This window comes from Rutilus rutilus (genome assembly GCF_951802725.1).
Source record: "Rutilus rutilus genome assembly, chromosome: 9".
NCBI classification, from domain to species: domain Eukaryota; kingdom Metazoa; phylum Chordata; class Actinopteri; order Cypriniformes; family Leuciscidae; genus Rutilus; species Rutilus rutilus.
Window position 1 is genome coordinate 28,894,267 of NC_140223.1, and position 12,824 is coordinate 28,907,090.

The 12,824-nt window shown below is 40.5% G+C and overlaps 3 protein-coding genes and 1 long non-coding RNA gene across 6 annotated transcripts in view; 1 reads left to right on the plus strand and 3 right to left on the minus strand.

Annotated features, from left to right (window-relative positions):
• Positions 1-12,824, minus strand: part of LOC311297067 (B-cell receptor CD22) — a 256,060-nt gene that overhangs the window by 35,437 nt on the left and 207,799 nt on the right. The gene's annotated exons all lie outside the window — the stretch shown is intronic.
• LOC311297033 lies at positions 1,714-4,442 on the minus strand. 2 transcript variants are annotated; one of them, XR_014628730.1, is made up of 8 exons: positions 4,373-4,442; positions 4,223-4,283; positions 3,321-3,439; positions 2,899-3,196; positions 2,736-2,796; positions 2,476-2,569; positions 2,267-2,385; positions 1,714-2,159 (listed from the first exon to the last, which is right to left on the minus strand). It is a non-coding gene; the product is annotated as an uncharacterized lncRNA (long non-coding RNA). The 2 variants fall into 2 exon arrangements; XR_014628731.1 differs by having other exon boundaries at positions 1,715-2,159; positions 4,223-4,414.
• Positions 4,496-7,378, plus strand: LOC311297031 (uncharacterized protein). Its single transcript, XM_084419099.1, has 3 exons — positions 4,496-5,256; positions 5,793-5,934; positions 6,354-7,378. The coding sequence occupies exons 1-3, from the start codon at positions 4,688-4,690 to the stop codon at positions 7,104-7,106; spliced, it is 1,464 nt and encodes a 487-aa protein (XP_084275225.1). The 5' UTR covers positions 4,496-4,687; the 3' UTR covers positions 7,107-7,378.
• On the minus strand, positions 7,430-10,691 carry LOC311297032 (uncharacterized protein). Its single transcript, XM_084419100.1, has 4 exons — positions 10,475-10,691; positions 9,455-9,649; positions 9,059-9,135; positions 7,430-8,750 (listed from the first exon to the last, which is right to left on the minus strand). Exons 1-4 carry the CDS (start codon positions 10,478-10,480, stop codon positions 7,766-7,768), a joined length of 1,263 nt encoding a protein of 420 aa, XP_084275226.1. The 5' UTR covers positions 10,481-10,691; the 3' UTR covers positions 7,430-7,765.

The following is a 12,824-nucleotide window of genomic DNA, read 5'->3' on the forward strand; positions in this document are numbered from 1 at the left end:
CCTCAATATAGTCTATTATGTTGGATATAGTTCAAATTTTGGGATTGTTATTCTAATTTGTTTTGGTACGGTGATTCTTTGATCAAATTCTGTGATTACATTTGTTTTGTTTGTTATCTTCTCTTCTAAATTCTAGATTAAGACGTTTTACCTTTTATTTTCTGGTGACATAATTTGTGGTAACAATTATATGACCCATCATGCATGGAGCTCTCTGGCTCACATTCGTTTTAAGGCGGCTTACAAGTATCAGGCGTGGTGCGTCAATCCTAATATCATGACCTTGGCCCTTATTGGGTAGACAGGCATTCTACCTAATAAAAGAAGAAGGAAAGGCAAGGAAGAGGTAAAACAAACAGCAGTTGAGTGTTCCTGATATGGCTTATAACTACTGTTGTGCAGCTGAGGTGTCAGGTATCACAGGGTAATGAGAGGTGTTCTACTTGTTGGATGGATAGCTACCATGTTTCCTATGGTAAGTGTAGCTAAGTTGTTAAGCTAGTGTCTGAAGTAAGTTTCTGAAGTTGGTTTCTACCTGTGGGGAGAACATGTTTGTTGAATGTTTTCCATGGTAGATGTGGTTAACTTCTACGTGTTAGTGAGCACGTTAGTAGTGTAGTGTAGTGTAGTGTATGCATGTATGTATGGTCAGATCTGTCTCAGTCTGTTTTGCTCCCCCCTTTTCTTGAAGGCTTGCCCACGTGCTTCTTGGCTCAGCTTTGATGAGCTTAGATGCAGATTGGCTTGTTGCATCTTTGCCTTAGGAAAGGGATCTTCTATGATCTGCTGGGGGTCAGTCCAGTAAGCCAGGAAGTTCTCTGGCAGACATTGGGAGGCAGTTTGGCATGGCTGTGTGAAGCTGTGGTCCATGGCAAAACTTTGTCTCCGTTTTTTGCATTCCTCTTGTGATGCCTTCTGGTTGTGAGAGACTTTCTGACCTTCTGTGCTTACTGTGGTTACTGTAGCACACACGTGGTTCTTGAGTTTAGAGCTGGTGTGATGGTTTCTTTGTGAGTGATGGGAAGCCAGTGTGGTGTTTCCTGGTACCTCTGGGTGTTTGTCAGTGGTTGGCTGTGAGAGACCCCTTTGTTCTGTGTTGTTGTAGAACAGGTGGTCGTCATCTTCATCATGAAGGTGTACCAGATGATCATTGGTCTTCCGTTCCATCGCTAGTCATAGCGAATTTGACTCATCTTGTTGGTCATCCGTGTTTAGCTTGTTTTCTATGAACACTTTCAGTTGCCTCATTAGTTGCTCCATGTCTTCTGAGGGTAAACTGTCTTGTTCTTGGGCACACTCAGTGTTGTGTTTGACTGAGTGGCACTGCATGAAAACTGGGATTTCCGACCCCGTAAACGGCCGCAAATCTCCCTAATTTTCGGCAGTTAACGACAATTTACAGCCTGTGAACGTCGCGTTCGTCTGTGCCGAATATTGTCGGAAACGAACCATGACGTATGCAGAGCGCTCGCGCCAGAGGTGTGAATGGCTCTAATTACCATATGAATAGCAGCTACCGCCAGAGAAAGGCTTGAATTTCCTCACTCACTATTGGTTGAACCCACGTGGTTTAAACAAGAAAAATCACTCGTGATTGGTTGGCAGATCTGTTACTATTGGTCACCCTTGCTCATTAAAAATTCAAAAAATTATAATATTCACATAAATAATAATATATAAATTATTTTTTTTATATTCATAATATGCTATTCTGTGGTATATTCATGTCATTGTTAACCTATGGACTACACTATTATTACCATCAAGGACATGAATTTATAAAGGAATGGAAAATTTGCCAGGGACATGCTGTTTATTCAAAGAAAGAGCTTTATTAGCACAGACACAAAACAATATACACCTATGTACAAAGCATAGATCATCTGCACACACAACAAATTGGAAGCTCAGTGTCTGTTTTCATCTTCGGAGCTGTAGTAGGTGACTAGCGGCGTTCTCTCTGAATTCGATCCACTTTGAAACCGTCTGTGGTGCGTTGCCCTGTATTTAGGAGTCGCCTCTAATCTCGACTGCAGCGTAGCACAGAGCTCTGTGAGCTCCTGGCTGGTGGTTGAACTTCATCGGACATCAGATCTATGGTGGCGCACTTCCAAATGCCCACGTCATCCTCACCTAGCACACCGTCTCGCTTCTAGCAGCTGTAAAAACAACCAATACAGACAATCAGTACTGTGATGCACTGTGTATGGACACAAAACATCTATTAATGCACGTGAAAAATAGTCACATTGACTAAAAATCTTACCCTCTTTCTTCTCGCTCGACTCCGAGCTGAACTCGTCACAGCTTCGGCCTGCAATGCCAGATCTGGTTGTTTGTACCTGAAGCTCCTGCGTACTGTCTCGTAGTATGTCTTACAGGCAGCTGGAAAACAATTAAATGAGAGTGATATGAATAAAAACAACGCAAGTCACAGTAAAATGAAACAAGGAGAAAATAGTAAAAGTTACTTACAATGTCGTCATGATCAGCGTCATGAAAATCTGGACTTGCAGACATAGCTCTGAGTAAATGTGAGGTTACGCCCTCGTTATGAGGCGAGGTTACTCTATGGAAACAAAATGTATGATTAAGATCGTAAACTATAACGGATCTATTTTCTTATACAAGAGAATGAAAGCATATTCTTTGAATCTTACCTTTAAAATGTTTGTAAGTTTTTATGAAAGTAAAAAAATAAAAGAATGTAAGATTCTTTTTTTTTTTTTTTTTACCTTGATCCAGTTTGTAGCGCCCACAATTTGTCTCAGAGTTGTGAAGATGGCATACTGCTTCCTGTAAATTACAGGATTATTTACAATTATTAAACAAATAATAGCCATCAATCCCATGACCTCTTGCTTTATGATGAAATCATGAAAAACAGAATATTCTTACATTTCACAAGGCCTGACAAAATACAGCTGCAGGTAACTAGCGGCATTCTGTCTGAATTCGGTCCATTTTGCAGACGTCTGTGGTGCGTTGCCCTGTACTTTGGAGTCGACTCTAATCTCGACTGCAGCGTGGTACAGAGCTCTGTGAGCTCCTGGCTGCGACAGGACGGAGGTCGCACAATCCATCCAGACACCCCGCCGACGATGCCGTCTTCCTCATCAGACATCAGGTCTATGGTAGCACACTTCCGAAGGCCCACCTCATCCTCAGCTAGCACACTCTGTCTCGCTTTTAGCAGCTGTTAAAACCAATAAAGACAATCAGTACTGCCCAATGCACTGCGTATGGACAACACACATCTATTAATGCACCTGAAAAATAGTCACATTGACCAAAAACGAATCTAATCTAATAAATCTTACCGTCTTTCTTCTCGCTCGACTCCGAGCTGAATTCACCACAGCTTCCGCCTGCAATGCAAGATCTGGTTGTTTGTACCTGAAGCTCCTGCGCACTGTCGTGTAATATGTCTTAAAGGCAGCTGGAAAACAATTAATTGAGAGTGATATTAATAAGAACAACATAAATCACAGTAAAATTAATAAGAACAATATAAGTCACAGTAAAATTAATAAGAACAACATAAGTCACAGTAAAATTAAACAAAGGAGAAAAAATGCAACCGGGTGAAATTGCAGAAATACACACCGGAAGCAAACTATGCTTTTTGAAATTGGGGTTTTATTCTGACTGCTGTTTAAAATAAGTGACAGCGGTCAATGGAGGCACAATTAAACAGATAAAAGTCTGATTAAGAAAAAAGTTTGCCTTGTTCTAAGAGATTTCACAAGAAAAAAAAATAGATTTCACTAGTAAAAAAAAAAAAAAAAAGAAATTGTAGAAACAGTTTACAGTAAATTTGAAGATGACAATCAAATGTCACAAAAAGCTTAACCAGTGGATCAATGCCCAAATCCACAGAATACTTAACTCAATTCAAACTGAAATGCAGTGTAATACACTGCAACTGGTCAGATTTAAATTGATTTCTCCAAACCAAAATATGTTAGGCTACAATTAAATACGATAACACAAACTGGAATACGGCAGTGGCTGAGGTAACTTAGGCCTAAGTTACAAGAGAAATAAAAGCACTTTAACAAAGCCACAACCCACGTTTAATCATGCCACGCGGAACCAGAAATATGCATTTAACCATAAAGTTATACTGTATAATCACAGAATATAGATTCAACTCATTAACAGATTTATCAAATAAACATGCCATCAGTAATTTCCCCCATAAACCATAAAACGTACATACCCAATCCTTTACCGTCCGATCACCACGAGGTTCCCTCGTCACACATGCGCTCCAAATAAATCTATAAACAAAAATGTACACATCAAATGTTCTTTTAACTTCGCTTCACAACTTATTTGTGCATATTAAAGATATTGGAGTAATATTTACCGAGAAAGAAGAACGTATAACACAGAATCCGATCGATGCACGCACCGTCATGGAGCTCTCCTGAACAATGAAAAATGGCTGCCGTTCTCTGGTCGCGCGCACGCGTCCAGCACAAGTGAATAGGCTCTATGCCGAGCGTCACGTGACCAAACCGGAAAACGGGTCTCCTAACTTCCGGTTTGCTTCTGTTTCGCTGTTTTGGTACTGATTGAGAATCGGCAACAGCTATTGACTTGACCTAAATAACCTAGTTAGCCCTTTTACTGTTGGCGTTTTATTTGATTTTAACATCTGAATGTTAGTGACAAGAAGAAAATGTCAAAGCCAGTAAAGTACCAGAAGCGGGATAATCCCAACAGTGATTTCTGCTGCGTGCCTCAATGCGCGATGTCAGGGAAGTTCAACTCCACCGTGAGTTTCCACCACTTCCCAAAGGAAGAAACCATAAGAAAAATATGGATACGTAATGTGAGACGTGATAATTTGGTAATTAAGAGAACCACCACAGTCTGTAGTAGACATTTCGTCTCCACGGATGTCATTCAAGGTGGACGACGACGCTTGAAAGAGGGGGCTGTGCCCGTGTTGTTCGCCTGGAACGACTACTCTCTGCCGGCAGCCAGGCCAAGTGTCTGGGATAGAACACAACGACTAGAGGATGAATCAACTGAAGAGGAAGAGATGGATGTTCAACTGTTGCTTCAGTGCCATGATTACGATGCAAAACCAGAACCGTCAGCTTTGGATATAGCATGTGAGAAAATAGAGGCCCAGCAGCAGGCGATGGAGGAGATGCAAAAGAGAATGGCTGAGGTTACACTGAAGCAGTCGTTTGGCCTGGAGAGGTTTTTAGCATCGGACGATGACATCAGATTCTATACCAGGTATGTATCATGTCATATGATACTTAGCTTGCATACCTCTGTGGTTATGACTTTCTTGCAGACCTAGATTGTGTTAAAATCGATTCATATGAATCACAGTAGTGGGCAGAATATTCAGATCCTTTAATTCAGTAAAAGCACTAATACCACACTGTGAAAATACTACACTACCTGCATCCAAAACCTTAATTATGTAAAAGTATGTTAGTATTATCAGAAAAATGTACTTAAAAGTATGAAAAGTAAAAGTACTCATAGTGCGGTAAAATGATGGATTAATATTACTGCTGCATTAATGTGTATGTTTCATTTTTTTTTACACATTTTAACACTTCTGTAGATGTTTAAGGTTGAGATTATTTTAACTTCTTTATATACTGTTGGCTAGTTTAATCTACAAGATCATCATAGCCTGTTTGTAGCATCTCTGTCCTGTGAGAACCACATATCTCTGCTTTGTGATGATGCATTTTGCAAACATCAATAATGGGTAATGCTTTGATTTAAAGCTAATAATAATTTTCTTTCACTTTTAGATTTGCCAGCTACCGCCACCTACAGGCATTTTGGAGACAGATTGAACCTGCAACAAGGAGAATAGTGCGTGTTGGTACACAGTCATCCACTTCCAGCACAACAGCAGCTCTTGACAATGCCACTGATCCACCTCGTCGACCGGTAGGCATAGTTCATACTTAAAGGTTGTATCAGTGATTTCAGGCCCAAACATAAATTATCATATTCATCTGATCTTTCCTAATGATCCCCTATCTGCCCGCCTCATAAGCATGCCGTCAAAAAAAAAGCGTCTCTGTAGGCAGCCTCTGAGATCTGCACACAAAAACAGTTGATATCAACATCACTCAAAACCAAAATTAAATAGTGTTCCAACCAATCACCGACAGGGGTGGGTGTTGTGAGGTTTTTGCGTGCAGCCGTGCACGAGCGCAAAACCTCACAACACCCACCCCCTGTCAGTGATTGGTTGGAACACTATTTATTGATTGGTTAGACTTTACACTTTACAAACATTTATGATGACCTTGCAATGATTATCGCTTTTACTAACGAAAACGATTTTACCTGCTCCCCACCAGAGCCGATGCCTTCCGATGATTGATGAACTGTTCCTGTTCTTGGTCTACCTTTCACTGGGACTGAAGGAGAAAGATCTGGGTGATCGTTTCGGTATTCACCAGTCCACCGTCAGCAGGATAATCAAAACCTGGGTAAATTTTTTGTACACCTTATTGGGTGCTGTTGGGATATGGATGTCTCCTGAGACAATTAGAGCCACGATGCCGAGTGTATTCGGCAAATACTCTGACACCCAAGTCCTTATTGACTGTACAGAGATGAGATGTCAGATGCCTTCATCTTTACTCTTACAGAGTGAGATGTTTTCACAGTATAAATCCCACACTACCCTGAAAGGAATGATTGGTGTGTCACCACATGGTGCTGTTACTTTTATTTCCTCACTGTATTCCGGCTCTATCAGTGACAAAGAATTGTTCAGGCAATCTGGCATTATCCCTCTTTTGGATAAAGATATGGCTGTAATGGTGGATAAGGGATTCAGAATTGACGACCTAGTGCCTTGCAAAGTTTACAGACCACCTTTTCTGAGTAAAAAGTCACAACTCTCTCATGGCGAAGTGCTGGTCACTCAGGACATTGCACGGTTAAGGATACATGTGGAGAGGACAATTAGGCGCATCAAAGAGAACAAACTGTTTGACACTCTTATCCCTCTGTCAATTTGTGGCAGTATCAACCAGCTTTTTGCAGTAGCCTGCCTCCTAGCAAACTATCAAAACAAGCCACTGGTCAAAGCTTGGGCCAAATAACTGTGTTAACCTCACTGAGCCAGTCTGTCTGGATATACTAATACACTGAATGGTCAATTCTGTTCCATTTGTCTCTCTTTATAAACGATAACACTAGCCTACATAGTTTCAACGAACTGGATTCTCTGATGTAGATTTGACATGTATTCCATGATACATGTTTATGTTTGACTTTGAGTGATTTAAAGTGCCAACTGTTCATTAATTGTCCCCCTCTCTATCTCTTGTAGTAAAATGTATGAAATCAAACCATGCATACAGTAAAATATTGTATATGAAATCTGAAAACATCTTTTATACAGTTACCATGAGACATTTGTATATGAAGTGATTTATTTTTGTAACAAATAAATCAGAAAAAAAACTTTCTTCACTCCTTTGTGTTTATTGCAAAATACGCTGTATTTATATAACCTATTTATATAACAATTATGGTGTAACTTTGATGCAACTAACTATTGCTTCTGGCGAAAAAGAGTTTGGCTGACCTAAAGAACATCCTTCCAACAGTGATGCATGAAACATTTAAATTGCCTGTAAGAGCCCCTCAAAAATGACTATGGTTTCATTTCTAGATTTAAATGACAAATGTGAACTGTGAAAAAAAAGTCATCTTGCTTGAAAAATCTGAAGCCCCCACCTGAATTATCCTGCATCGATCAGTAAGATCTTTTGGACACAGACAAGTACTTCTGCATGTACACTGTAAAGTAAAACTGGTCCACCCTCTCTCTGATGACTGCTTTTACCTCCGGGTCAAACTGGATACGCTGCACCAGCATGTCTTCCTGAGCACAAACCACAAAATCACACCATTGCAGGCCAGTGATCAACAGTTGACCCTGCACCTGCCAATAGTAAGAGTGGCTTTTACGAAGAGCCAAAGTGCCATCCTGCATTTTAAGGTATTTACAGTCCACATAGTTCTTCACATTAGGGCACTTTATCTCAACCAGTCCAAACGGTGGCTGTGCGAATGGATCAAAAATCAAGCCATCTGGCGAGGCACCAAGCCAAGGGGCATCAGGGTGGATGACGAGGCCACAGGGTGTGTAGTTGACATTTTTTATCTGACAGTACTCCCTTGCCACCTCAAACTCCATGTCTGCACCTCTTCTCATTTCTGCAGTCTGCCTTGTTCCTTTGAGGACTCTTTCTGCAAGAGACTCTGCAGAGCTCTCTCCCCTCACAAAACACACCTCTCTAAAACGTGAGGAGGTGATCCTAGGCCTGCGGAGCTGATGCCACTCCTGGTCTGCTGCCTGCTCTCTTGTCGCTGCCTCAATCTTATAGGCCATGTCCAGTGTAACATTTAAGCTTTTAAGGTGGAAGTGCTCCTCCTCAGTGCACACATGCACACAGTCTGTCGGGGCAAGCCTGTACTCCCCAATAGGCAGCGGTGGGTAAGTTGGAGGATCCTGGTGCATCTTGACTGACTTTGTGGCCAATACAGGCTGCTGGTACGAGAGCACACTGCCCCTTTGTGCTAAGCCAAAAGCTGTCTCAACAAGGGTCTTCTCGTCACTGATGCCCATAGATGCTGCTAGAGGTTTCTCTCTAATGCTAAAGTCTTTGTACATGTCTTCCATCAGTAGTAAAGACATGTCTAGTGGGTCCCCAACCAAGCCCTTGTAGAGTGTACTCCTGTGAAAGAATGTAATAGTGTTAGTAATCTTAGTTTTTAGTAGTGTAATTAGTGTTAGTAATATTTGCAGGTTACTGACACCTATGGAATCTTTCTTTTTATTTGTGTGTGTGTGTGTGTGTGTGTACACATACGTCTGTGTGTGTATACTGTATGTATGTATATGTGTACATAAGTGTGTGTGTGTACACAAGTCTGTGTGTGTATAATGTATGTATGTATATGTGTACATAAGTGTGTGTGTGTGTATACATATGTAGACTGTATGATGCAGTAATTGCAATAGCATCTCACTACTGTACTTCACCTGACTCCTCCTTCTGTGAGCCGGTTGAGTCTTGGTTTGCTGATGACCGTTTTGTCTATTGGCCCAGGTTTCACTCCCTGACAAAAAAAAAGGACAAACAACATACAATCTTAACAATAGGAGACAATAAAATTGAAAGGACCCCCCCCCCCCCACACACACACACACACAAATTAATACGTATGTATACTTAAATATCACTAATGCCAGGAGTATTATTATTAATAATAACAATAATAATGTTTTTTTCTATAGCGCCTTTCTGAGGACTCAAGGTCACTTTACAATACCAGTAATTACAAATACACATAACATAGAAATGATATATAAAATGTGAAGGAGAACATAGTAGAAGAGGGACAGTATTAGGCCTAGGAATTGTGTCTAAACACTTACTGCGGTTCTGGGCTTGTGCCATCGCTGCTCTGTTTCAGTGCAGGTGTGGACAGGTGGCACAACCTGCACATTCAACTGTGAATAGTGTGCCGTTTGAAACAGCAAAGCAACTATGTGATTACACATTGCAGTGCCAGCTACACATGAGCACCGATACGATGTGAGGATGACAGGGTCCGAATCCCGAAGCACTATCTGTACAAAAGTATATGGAGAATTTTTTTTACAAACATTGACACAGATTTGAGAGTGTGGTTGAGCTTTAATGTATCATATTTGAGCAGTGGTTCAAACAGATGCCACTGATTTGAGTAACAGTCTAGTTAGGTTGCTGGGGCAAGTTTGCCAATGACATTAATACAACAAACACAATAACAGAATTTGTTCATGCTGTAATAGAGAGATTTGTATAGGACGTATTATGAATAACATGGAAAGATGGCACTCAAGAATCAAGGATGTCCAATCAGAGTTACCCCAGTAACCTCACTATACACATTTTAACAAGTAGACAAAAAACAACATTGAACTTGGAACAACTGTGCATGTATTTACCAAGCGTCTCAAGACTAAAGCAGCTCCTGCAAGTCTGTCCATGGTGATTAGACAGTCAAAGGGACCCGCTCATGATCACTGATTAATCTACTCTTACTTACTCCTACCCTGAGAGGCTTGATAAATACTGTCCCTGAACTGGAACAGATTGAGAACCCGAACAGAACACCCAACCCATCCCTAACGTTACTCTCAGACTGTGTGGCTTCTCGTTTTTCTTCATAGATCTGTGACTAGCTGCCCTGATACTGACAGCACCAGTCAGTCTGTCTTTGTTTGATACTGGTGAAAAATGAAGTGAAAACGTGATTATGTAGGTACATACATTTTGTTCTATCAAAAAAATTTTTTTCTATCAACTCAGATTAGTAGGTTAATGTTATCGTTAGTTTAGCTACCATAGTGACATACTGCATTCTTCCCGCTCGGGAATGCTAACATGAGCTATCGCAGGCAGATACAAACCTTCATAGTCAAATATGTATGAGGAGGCGTACAGCTTAAACCCCTTGTCCATTTTGGAGGCAGGAGTTTTAGATGTCAACCTGCATAGGCGATTGACATCAGTTATACTCATTTTGGGTAATTCCTGAAGGCATCTAGAGTAAAACAGCGCCATATCCAAAGTAGCGCGGTACAGCGGACCTGAACCGGATGTTGTGAGACCCGTCTCGCAGAATGCGGAAGTAAGTTGCGCATAGAGCCTATAGTATCGCGAGAAGAGAGGGATTTCTTAAAGGGGCCACAAACATTTTTAATGCAAAATAGAAACGAGGTACATTTTATGTTACAACTCTAATCGTAGTTGTAACTCTATATGTACAGTAGGCATAATTCTTGTCATTGCGTATGTGTATGCAGCATGAGTCAAATACAATCTTCTGTTCGTGTTGTATTATGCACAGTGGTTGGGCTGGGCTCTAAGAGATTGTGATGCTGTTTGCATGGAATGCACATTTTACCTTTGTGGCAAAGCCTGATTGAAATTAATTGTTGAAATAAATGGTTTTGTGTCTTTTTTACATAACATTGGCTATTGCTAATGACACATATAACTAATCTAGCTACTTTCATTAAATATATCAATTTAAGCTAAAATGTAAGAGGGTCATTCTATGAAAATGTCCATTTTTCTGTCCCTAGCCTTTACAGAAATATTACACTTAAAAAACACTTTTAAAATAAACGTGTTTCACATTTTAAAATAAAACAATATGTTATTTGAACAATTACACCCTCTTGAGCCATCAATGTGGCAATATTTGATTTTTATGAATTATATAGAATTTCAAGCACCACAGAAGTGCTCGTCCCCAGTCATGTACAGAGGGAAAATGCTTTATTTTGAGGTCAATAACAGATTTTTACACCATTTAAAATACAATAATGTATACATAACTATCAAATATATTATGTAAATGATATATATAAAAAAAATGCAGAATACATATTATAAAATTTATAATGAAAGTAGTGGTCCCCTGGAGTTGTGTCACTGGTGTTACTGTTAAACAAAAATCTCTTATTTTGAAATAAAAATCACACTGCTATAGCTTATGTTTGTATGCAGTATTAGTTGTTAGAATTAGAATATTAGTTGTTTGAAGAGTTACAAAAAAGCGGTCGGTCTTAACACAAGTTTCAGCCGGCAAGTCGGTCGGACTAAAAGGGGGAAAAAATAAATAATTGGGTCGGTAGGCTACTAAACTGACAGGGTCGATCGGGTTACGGCAAACAAGAATATTTTTAAGGATGGCCTTAGACTATTGTAACTCACTTTATTTTGGGCTATCTCAGGCCTCTCTCTCTCGTCTACAGCTAGTTCAAAACGCAGCGGCTAGACTTCTCACCGGGACACGCAAATATGAGTCGATCACCCCTATTTTATTCAAACTCCACTGGCTACCTGTCACATTCAGGATTGATTTTAACATTTAACTATTTGTGTATAAAGCTCTTAACAAACCGGCCCCCCAATATCTGACCAATCTCCGCTGCCCGTACACTCCATCTCGTACTTTGAGATCCAGTGATCACTGTCTTCTCATCGTGCCCAGATCCAGACTTAAAAAACGAGGCGACTGCACTTTTGCAACTGCAGGCCCAAAACTTTGGAACAGTCTACCCCTCTATATCAGACTAGCTCCCTCAATTTCCATCTTCAAAACATCCTTGAAAACTTTTAATACCCCTTGACACAACTATTGTTTTTTTTTTTAATTGTCCTGTTTCCGCCCTGCATTTTATCTATTGCCCTGTACAGCACTTTGGTCAGCCTTGGCTGTTTTTAATTTTGCGTTATAAATAAATATTGTATTTTTTTTAGAATTAAGTTAATACCTTTGAGTCACCTGGGATAAAACTCCCCCTGCTACCCTCATTTGCATTTGTAAAGCTCACAGCAGTCTCATTTACATGTTAAAGCATTAGAGGGAGGGGGGTCACGGGGCAAGCAAGTCTCACGTCAATTTCCGACAGTTTGCAGTGTTGCCTGTAAATTGCCGTTTGCAGTCGTAAACCTGAACTTCCACGACAATTTACAGCGCCGGTAACTGTCGAAAATCCCACTTTTCATGCAGTGTGGTGCCGAGGTGGTTTCTTCGTTGATTACCCACATAGAATGCTCTTGGATGCGTTGGTTGATAGCCTTTGGATGTCCAGTTAGGATTCCAGTTGTTTCCTTCTTGTGGGTTTCTTGAGAAGCATGGCTGGTCCCATGGCTTTTCCATGCGGTTGGTGTGGTAGCTGTCATTGGCATGGGAGTCACGTTCTCTGTGCACCTTGCGAAGGACTGTGGTGTTGTCATGCCACTGGG